The 10,642-nt window shown below is 45.3% G+C and overlaps 1 protein-coding gene across 4 annotated transcripts in view; it reads right to left on the bottom strand.

The window, feature by feature from the left end:
* LOC121080491 (DDB1- and CUL4-associated factor 12-like) overlaps positions 1–2,895 on the bottom strand; it is an 83,218-nt gene extending 80,323 nt beyond the window's left edge. For 2 of the 4 annotated variants that reach the window (XM_040578531.1, XM_040578529.1), the window contains exon 1: positions 997–1,706. In XM_040578531.1, coding sequence (XP_040434465.1) covers positions 997–1,365 — 369 coding nt within the window. In that variant the 5' untranslated portion in view covers positions 1,366–1,706. Of the gene's footprint in view, positions 1–996; positions 1,707–2,101; positions 2,305–2,640 lie in introns of those variants that run through there. The other 2 variants (XM_040578530.1, XR_005825388.1) reach the window with 2 other exon arrangements.
* Positions 2,896–10,642: the final 7,747 nt, after the last annotated feature.

A 10,642-nucleotide genomic window follows, 5' to 3' on the forward strand; every position in this document is an offset into this window, starting at 1 on the left:
AACAAAACATCTGAAACTAAAGAAAAAAACAAATGTCCCTTGCAAGACATCACTGAGCACAGCTTCTGTGCAAAAAAACCCCCACAAACACAACAAAAACTTAAGGCAAAGAAACAATCACACCAACTGATATACTCTGAGGTTTAAGAGCTACTTGATCTATACACTCCCTGCAACGCTCAATTCATTTCTGTGGCACAAACCAACTTGCAAAGAACAAATTTGGGATTTCGTGCTAATTCAATCAGAACTTCATACATGAAACCTCAGCCAATGAAGTTGGGCTACTAACTCTGGCAGAGAGAACATTATCTAAGAAGCATGGTCTCCTCCATTTATTAACCACAAGGTTTCAATTTTTGCTAAAGCATATAAAGGTACATAAGCAAGGGAAGTTATTTGAACACTGAAAAGAGATTGGGGGGGAAGGGGATCACAAAGTGAAAAAACAAAGGATAATCCTGGAGATCTGAAATTCATTTTTTAAGCTTGGAACATTTCTAGCTACTCTGAAGAATACCTGGAGTTTAACCATAGTTTTTAGTTTTGTGGCAACTTTTCAAAGTCAGCAGCACAGAGCCATAGATAGAACCAAACCACATAACCCCAAGCATAAAGAAAAAAGCCTCACTAGCAACTTCTGCTAGGCACAATAGCTACCATTTAGCAAAGCTAGCACCATTCATTAATGAGAAGATTCAACCCCACTCTTGCTCTCCATCCTGCAAACAGATGTAAATTGCTCTGTATGGATTAGACAGATGCTGCATGAAAAACAGACCTTGCTTCAGGTTTCCAGCCATTTGCAGAGTACCATATTTCCAAGCAGAATGGGTGATCATTAAGCATTACCTTCATACAAAATTAACTGTGCATGATTTGGACTTCACTCCAAATTATTTGCTAATATTTTCCTTCACGATCTACATACTATAGTTATGGTAAGCATCATCTAGGGGTGGAATAATTAACACAGGAAAGACAAGTGGTACTTACTGTGTTGCATTTTGTCCCACACACCACTTGTCGGTGATTCAGCCACTGGGAAGCAAACACTTTATTAAGGGTTCCAAGGGGAAATTCTCTCTCCTTCAGGAGGCTGGGAAGCTGCTGGGCTGCATATCCATGCAACAAGTGGTGATAGCTGGACTCATTCTGCACCCTGACTTCTCTACCTTTCAGGTAGTACACCAGAGACCTTTTCACCAGGGAGAGTTTTTTCCTTTTGTGAACTGAGTGATCCCATCCATACTGTGGAAAATAAACAAGGAAATTAGATAAAGCAACTAGAACAAACTTAAGACATGACCCTTCCAAATTCAAAGATATTCTCATCAAAATACTGAAGTCTTCCAAACTATCCATGAAATATCATACACGAAGAATGACTTGGAAATGCTGATACAGCCTTCAGCAACATAAAATTAAACATAAACATTTGCTAAAGAAGTAACACTGCGATGATGCTGAAAACAGTCCATATTGGTAAGACACCGGATGCTTACAGAAATAAAGAGAAAACTGAGAAGCACTTTAGATAGAAAAGGGCAGCCCCGACAGCTCCCTGCCATGAGCTCAGCATGATTTAAAGAATGTAGTCAAAATTTCTTAGCGACTAAGTATCCTTTATTGGCAGCGCTGGATGCACGGGGGATCCTTCCACCTAACATGCATGTCCAAAGTAACTATCTATCTTATATTTATACCGTAAACCAATGACTATTCAATTAACGCCTATACATAGTCATTACCTAAACCTGCCTACTCTCGCTTCGTATGTTAACTAGCTTATCAGTCTTTTGTGCTTGCGCAAATTCTTCCAAGAATTGTGGGCAGGGGTCCTCGGCATGCTGGCAGTGGTCTTTGGGAGGAAGGCCGTTGGTCTTCCTCAAGGTGTACTTTTCACCTTTTGCCAGAAAATGCTGAGTTGGGTGACTTACCAGTTTCAACCAGCTCTTGCTAACTGTCTTTCCTCCTTGGGTGTGTTTTAGCTTAGGATGCCGACAGATAACAGGATGTCCACAGCCTCACAAGATGTTGGCAGACACACAATACACAGGGGATGGATGCCGACAGATAACAGGATGTTGACAGCCTCACAAGGTGTCAGCCGATAACAGGATAGCATTACAAGATGTTGACAAACACAATACACATTGAGGATGTCATTATTCTATCCTACAGTGAATTCATACAATATCAGCAGGTTTGGGGGGTGACAGTGCGGGAGCCGCCCAATACCGACTGCGCCCTTTGTCAGCCTCCTCCGGCTCGGCATCAGGTGGCCCCGCAGCATGGCTCAGCCTAGGGACGACGGGGACACGACGGTTACGGACCGAACAACTGAACTTAATGGAGGTAGTGGCAGGAACCCGAGAGAACCCCCAGCGCCACCATGGCAGGGAGCGGGGACTGCCAGGGGTACTCTTCCCCACCACCCCTCGAAGACACCTTCCCCAGGCACCAGAACCCCATCGCCCTCCTTCCCCACCCCAGCCAAGCCAAGCACCAGGACACAGCAACCCCCAGTCAGGGTCATCCCGGAAACCGCACGTTCCGCCCCACCGGGGAAAAGGACTTCGTCCTCCCCCACCCCGCGACGCGATGCGCCACACACCCGCTTCCGCCTCCCCAGCCTACCTGCTCTCCCTGGAGCCCCTCAGGCCCCGCGGAGGCGGCTGCTACCGCTTTCCGCTTCCTACTAACTGTTTTCCGAGCCATAATAAGATGAGGAGAGGCCAAGAGGCCAGCTTAAACCCCACATGGAGCAGGAAGGGGAAACAGCTGCTGAGGAACAGGGCATATAAATGAGGAAAACCAGATTCGGTCACTATCTCCGCCACAAGCCCCACCGACCGCGCTTCACGACATTTTCTCCGGGATTTTTTTACGACAGTTACGTCGCGCCTTTGCGGCAGTTTCTCCGCCCTGCCCGAGAGCCTCGTTTCCTAGCAACCGGAGGAGGCGGGGCGGCGGGCTGGCCCGCCCCCTTTGCGGTTGCCAGGGCAGTGGGGCCCGGTCAGGGGAGGGTCGTTGGGGCTCGAGGTGAATCTTTCTAGCCTCGTCCCGTGTCCGTTCCTTGTTACCTTGCATAGACCGGCAGGGCTGGCTGGCGGCCTCCTCGGGCCCCGTCAATTTAAGCATAGGAGAAGCACCGTCTAGCTGGTTTCTTTCTTCATTTACTTTTGAGCAACTGAAGCTTGCCAGACAATGCCTGGAGGGCAGGGATGGGTGTTATTTTGGCAGCCTGTGCTGCTCCTGAGAAAAAGCAGCTATATCACAGTCCCAAGAGTGAGGAGGAGTGGGCTGATGCCACAGTGCTGGGGAGACATGGGAAGGGTACTCTGGCAGCTCAAAGCAGCAGAATACACGGATTTGGTATCATTCACTGAGAGCCACCCTGTGAGAGTATTCCTGTTGATCCTAACGTGCACAACTTATACTGAAGTTTTCCATCTCTCCTGTGGGAAAATCTGACCACAAGCATAAACCACCTCCTCCTCCCATTCTACTGCCAGCCTTGAGGGGCCTGGTACTGGCTTTGCTTTGCAAAACTTTATTCAAGGTTTCCCTTAGAGAGACCCTTTTACCTAGCAGACAGCTTGGCTTTATCACCTGGCTTTTCTGAGTGAATACAAGGGTCCAGTGCACATTCCTTAGTGCATCATGAGGTGCTTAGTCAAACTTTGAAGTGCTCTATTCCACCAGGAACCTCCCTTATTGAAGGGAAATTAAAGGACATATTAAATATTTGTATTAAATATGCTGCTTTAAAACTGATGTGGATGGATATGTGATTTTTTTTATGTCCACATGGCTCATAAGTATCTTTCCTATGCTTATAGAGGCAAAAATTTGAGTAACCCAAACCCAATGATTGCCATTTTACAAATGACATTGCAGAGAAAAGAAAAAGGAAGGAAGGAAAAGAGAAAAACATGTGACTTGCAGACAGACCACAAAAAAAGCCAGCTCCTGACTACTTGAAATGTTCTGATGCCTCAAGTCACATGAAATCAGTAAACATACTATTTTACTATTTTCTTGAAAAAGAAGTAATTTCTTTTAGGCCATATTTTTGTGTTTTCATCTAACAAACCTCAAAGACAAGGGTGCTGTGAAAAGCCAAACTGGAAAAAAAAAAACCACCAAACTATAAAAGAACCCCACAGGCTTTCCAACTTCCCTGAGGATAAAAAGCTGTAGTGGGTTTGCATGGCAAGGTTTTGGTAGCAGGGGGCTATGGGGTGGCTTCTATGAGAAGAGGCCAGAAGCCTCTCTCACATCCAATGGAGCCAATGCCAGACAGATCCAAGACGGACTCATTGCTGAGAAATAAGTAATTGCCTTATCAAGTTGTTTTATTCCCCACATCACTTAAAAATTCCAAACAAGAAAAAAAAAATAGTCTTACAGAAATCTTATTATGTTGATGCTGTCTCATTAGAATAGAGATAAGCATGTGGACTCTAGCACTTGGCTGGGTAACTAATATAGCTGCTTTTCTGGACTCAGTAAAAACATATTCATGTTGAGTTAAAGCACTCTGAGGTGGATATTCCTAAATGACAAGTAGTGAGTATTGCCAAATTAAGGAACAACTGAGTTGTGACGGGTGATGCAACTTTGGTGGCTGTGCTACGGATAACAGGCTGTGAGATGCAGTATGTCTTCTATGGGGTTAAGAGGCTTTTGTGGGGGCTTGGTAGAAGTTGGAGTAAGATTCCCCCTATCTAGGGTGTTAAGGAAAAAGAAGAAGAGACGGTACTACAATTAGCTAGACCTCTTCCTCTCCTTCCTTCCTTTATCCTACTTGTGTGCAGGCACTCCTGTGACTGCTGGCTTTGTAGGGTTGACCTTGTGTACCTGGCATATCTGCTCTGCGACAGCTTTTTTCAGGGAAGAAGGGGGGAAAAACCCTGTTCTGGCCTTCTCCTTTTCTCCATACAGAAGAGAGCTATGTGTGTAGCCCTGTACTAGCTATGAGGAAGGGAATGGGGCTGAGATGGTACACATGGTAGCAGCATAGTAGAGTTGGACTGATTTATTCAGTGTTATGTGCAGGATGGTGTTAGGTTGCAGTACCACAGTAGTACTGATACTTAACTTCAGCTTTCTGTACTTGCAGGGCTGTGATTCAAAAGTGGCAGCGATGCTTTAGATCACCATTGCAATTGGGTGACAAACATTTTAGGCAAAACCTTAATTCTAAGCATAGGGAGAGAGAAAATGTAGTCTTTAAACTTAGCTTTTGCAAGCTTGTGGTTTTAGTCCCAGAAACAAAACTGAAAGCGATTGCACCTTTCCTGTCTCACCAGCTGGATCTGGCCTGCAGTTTTGATACTTATTTTTTCCCCTGTGGATGCCCTGTGGAATAAAGAAGTCAGGGAAGAAGTTGCTTCTACTAATATTGGATGCTGAGTAAGTCAAGTGTAAGCTAAAACAAAGGTACCTGTAACTTCAAAGGGAAAACCAAAGAAGTATCAGTTGAAGATATGTGAATTAATAAATGTTACTTTCTCTTTAATGAATTGATCTTCAATTTTCCGAATATTTTAAGAGTCTACTGATCAGCTGGGAGACTTACTGTATAGTGTTTGTAGTGGGTTTGCATGGCAAGGTTTTGGTAGCAGGGGGCTATGGGGTGGCTTCTATGAGAAGAGGCCAGAAGCTTCCCTCATATCCAATGGAGCCAATGCCAGCCAGCTCCAAGACAGACTCATTGCTGGCCAAGGCTGAACTAATCGGCAACAGTGGTAGGGCCTCTGTGACAGCATATTAAGAAGAGAAGAAAACAAAAAATCTGCGCCAGTGGGAGAGAGGAGTGAGAATATGTGAGAGCAACAGCTCTGCAGACACCCAGGTCAGTGAAGAAGGAGGGGGAGGAGGTGTTCCAGGTGCCAGAGCAGAGATTCCCCTGCAGCCCATGGTGAAGACCATGGTGAGGCAGGCTGTCCCCCTGCAGCCCATGGAGGTCAACGGTGGAGCAGATATCCACCTGCAGCCCATGGAGGACCCCACTCTGGAGCAGGTGAATGCCTGGAGGCTGTGACCATGCTGGAGCAGGTTTGCTGGCAGGACTTGTGGACCCATGGGGGACCCACGCTGGAGCAGTCTGTTCCTGAATACTGCACCCCATGAGAGGAACCCATGCTGGAGCAGTGTGTGAAGACCTGCAGCCTGTGGGAAGGACTCATATTGGAAAAGTTAATGGTGAACTGTCTCTCATGGTAGTGACCCCATGCTGGAGCAGAGGAAGAGTGTGAGAAGGAGCAGCAGAAACAACATGTGATGAACTGACTGTAACCCTCCCCTTCCCTGTTCTGCTGTGCTGCTCGGGGGGAGGATGTAGAGAAAATGGGAATTAAGTTAAGCCCAGAAAGAAGGGAGGGGTGGGGGGGAAGGGAAGGTGGTTGGTGTTTGGTTTTTTTCTGTTTTGAATGGTAATGAACTTCCCCCAAGTCGAATCTGTTTTGCCTGTGATGGTGTGAAATGTGTTCATTTGATTTGTGTCAATATAGAACAATGCTAGGACCACATGATGAAATGTAACCTTCTGTCTTACATACCCTTGTATAACCACACGCTTAAGAAAAACAGAGTGATCAATGGATATATGCTGCGAATGAAGAGACGGGACGCAGCTTGATGCAAGCAAATGTCAATTTATTGTACAGAAGCACGAGGTTTTATACACTTTCAGAAGCTGCGGGTTTTAAACAGATTGGTTCTTGAAGCTAAGCCTTGCATACTAGGCAATCCCCGATTGGTGGTTAACTACCATCAATTAACCGCAAGGTGTTACCTTTCCTTGGCGCCATCAGTCTCCCACTCCCCTGTGCTCTGTAAACATGCCTCATCATGTTAATTATTGTCTAGACAAGCTCGAGCACATTCCCCTCAGCTAACTGATTGCCATGCATGGTCCTAGTTTCCAGCCCGCTCCTGCATCTCCCCCTTCCTGTTGCACAAAAGAACCTTTGAAACCGAATGAGTAAAAACAAGGTATAAGTAATAGAACAAATTAAAAAAGCAACTAAGACATATTATCAGTGTAAAAATAACCCACTGTCTCTGTTCCGTACAATTTTACAATTTCCCCTTTTTGTTTTTGAACAGCTAGTACCAGGCTTGCCGTGTTCTGCAGGGCCCTTGCAAACATGACAGCAACCAAGGTAACAGCAAACAAACAATACTGCCAATTGAGTGAATGGATGCCAAAAAAGGCTGAAATTTTCTCAGATTTTGATAACATGTTGCTGCAACGGGGCGCCTAAAATCCACGCAGCACATACCATCCAAATCCTCACAGCCATGTCTTTGAACCAACAACAAAAAGCAGTGGCAATTTTGACTCACATTCTTAACTGCCTACCAAACAAGGTGATTTAACTCTTTAATGCTTTCCCTGCTGTTACTCCGGATAAGAGAAGAACCGCTGCGACACGTTCCCATCACAGCCTCCCACTACATTAACATCTACAGAAAGACAATTATCGACATTCAAAGTGTAAACAGTATCATCTTCTTTTGGATTAACGTTATACATAGGTGGAAGGGCACACCAAACAAGAACTGGTTCAGTCAAAAAGTTCGAAACATAGCATGCCTTCTCTGAACATACCTCTGGGGTCATTCCCTTCATTCCCTCTTTTTTTATGCAGAGAAACACTTTTACCGTAACAGAGAAGCCCCTATTTACATCTCTGAGCCCGGACACAAACCGCAGCTGTATGCTCCACCAGGCTCAGGGCAGGAATCATTCATGCAGTTACATAGCTATATATCTCTACAAGCGTGCAGACACCTATTAAACACTAGATAACCGTGTTTATCTTTCCTATTCCCCTTCACAATACCCAGCTGTTCTCTCATCTCTTGTTAGGTCTAATATTCTCCAGCTTCCTCTCCTATCTCTCTCTTCAGACATTATCTCTATCCTCTTTTTTGCTTAATTGCGACGAGGCAAAGCGTGTGTAGCTGGGTGACCATGACTTGATTTATGTTACAATCAACTAAACACTGAATACAGGAAAAAAAAGGCATGGGAGACATAAGGCAAACATCACTAAGGTGGTTAAAGATAATTATAATAAATCCTGTAATACTTTTGAGTCATGGCCCAAAGTTTCCCAGCCGTGAGAAGAGACCAAAGGCATCCCGCCCCTGGCTCTGTTGCAGATCTTTGTTTTAAGGCTTTTGAATTTTGTATACTTTTGTAAATTAATTCACAGTGGTCACTCAGATTCACGTAACACATCCTATCAAAGTCTTCACACTTGTGTCCCTGTGCTAATAATAAAAATCAATAGCAACTCGGTTCTGTAGCAACATATGATGGACAGAATCAACATCTGTTAATAAGCCAGAAAAAAAAAGAATAGTATTTGTAGTGTTACTTTGTTTAGCAAGCTAGCAGCCTAATTTACTAAGCAAGTTAAGAGCGTGTACTATTCTTACAGAAGAGATTAGAGAAGCAAAAATCTGTTATGCTGCATTCCAGAACTCAGCCTGAGAATTACAGTCTGCTGTGAGTTCTGCGTTACAATCATTTGACACATGTTGGGGTTGCGATTGTGAAAGTTGCCCATTTACAATTTTCATTGGCATTATCACAGCTAGTTGTTTTAAAAGCAACCCTTGAGCTTCCTGATGTTCGACTTGTTGCAAAATATTCTGAAGCCAATCAATCAAGTTAGTATTAAAGTTAGTGACTCTCTAGGACCCTGCAAGACTCCCGCATCCGGACTGCCTTAATAGCCATCTCATTCATTTGCAAACAGTTGTCCCTGGGATACCTTGCCTGAGTCACAGAATCGGCACAGTTATTTTCTCCAGCCAACTGCTCATAGTTAACAGCAATTCCCCGATTAAGGTTTTCAGTCAAGGCCACTACACGTAGCTCACAAAAATCAAATAACCACATCATATACTGTATCAGTTAGTACCATACAAAGCAATGACTTCCAATCATGCAGTGTGAGTGTATAAGGCTCTGCCATCACTTCAAGAAGGGACATAGCAAATGTATTATGAATCCTCCCTTCCCGCACTGCTTTTCTTAACCCTTTAACAGCCTCGTATTGCACAGGCTGCCACTCTGGAGGTTGATTTGTCTGACAAAATACTGAACATGCCATAGCGACTCCCAAAACCCATCACTTAAGTGTTTCCCACTTGCATTCCTGCCACCAATCCCTCAGACCCCCTTTCACCCTCCCCAGAAATACAATCAATGCATCAGGAGAGACAAGGGGGTGGGGGAAAGGTCTACCTCCTTTTCCAGATCTATAGGACCTGGATCAAAAGGTTTATCAGTGTCAATAAAATCATTGTCCGAGTTGTCCTGTTCCAGTGCTTGGTCCTGTGTTGTGAGGGTCGCTGCAATCAGTGACAGAAGCTTTGGGGGCAGAGGAGGTGTGGACGGAATCGCCGTCGCTGACGGTGTCTTGAGAAGAGTCGCGCTGTCGGTGGAATTTACAGCTTCCTCTGGTTTAGCACCGTTAGTAGAATTAGTCCACACTTGGCAAAGAGTAGTCAGAATTTGCCACCAAGATGCTAAATGCATTCCCGACACGGAGTTCCCCCCCGCGGCAGCATCATACAATTGGCTGCTGTATGTGCACACTTTCATTCTTTCAAAGTCTCTAAAGTTTCTTGGCTGCTCACCTGCCTCGATGAATACAGGTGTTATCCTCGGGGTTTAGGTTGTCCGCCTGGTCCAGACAGCCAGACGATCGTTCAGCCAAGCCGTCTCCTCCGGAACGCAGCCCTCTTCCACGAGCTGTCTTTTTTATCAACCAGTTCCATCCTTATTCTTCCAAGGCTTCGGAACACCACCATAGGGGTCACCATTTGAGGAAACTGAGGCACAGACTCCCTGATCTGACTAGAAGACCCTTCATGAGTCCATATACGTCTCTTTCTGGGGACGAAGCCTGATTCCCCATTACGGATTTCCCACAGCTCACCTCTCAACTCCGGAGGGATTTCTGGCCGGCTCCTGCTTCCTTTCAGCAGATCATTCAAAGTTCTGTGGGATTCGCTGCAAGTCGCTCAGACAGGCGATTCAAGAGCCCTTCACGTCAGATCCTTAAACGCATCACGTCGGGGTCACCAATTTGCGGCGAATGAAGAGACGGGACGCAGCTTGATGCAAGCAAATGTCAATTTATTGTACAGAAGCACGAGGTTTTATAGACTTTCAGAAGCTGCGGGTTTTAAACAGATTGGTTCTTGAAGCTAAGCCTTGCATACTAGGCAATCCCTGATTGGTGGTTAACTGCCATCAATTAACAGCAAGGTGTTACCTTTCCTTGGTGCCATCCGTCTCCCACTCCCCTGTGCTCTGTAAACATGTCTCATCATGTTAATTGTTGTCTAGACAAGCTCAAGCACATTCCCCTCAGCTAACTGATTGCCATGCATGGTCCTAGTTTCCAGCCCGCTCCTGCATATATAGTTCCTGTATCTTGCAAAGAACATCTGGCTACATAGCTAGTTCCTGTATCTTACAAAGGACATCTGGTTACACACCCTGATATGCTGGCTAAAACTGGCTTGGCTGCTAACCGCACAGTGTTAAGTAAGAAAAGTTTACAGGGCGCATGCGTAAAATCTAGGGTCATCCTAAGGGTGAGCC

The sequence above is a fragment of the Falco naumanni genome, chromosome W (genome assembly GCF_017639655.2).
Source record: "Falco naumanni isolate bFalNau1 chromosome W, bFalNau1.pat, whole genome shotgun sequence".
NCBI classification, from domain to species: Eukaryota; Metazoa; Chordata; class Aves; order Falconiformes; family Falconidae; genus Falco; species Falco naumanni.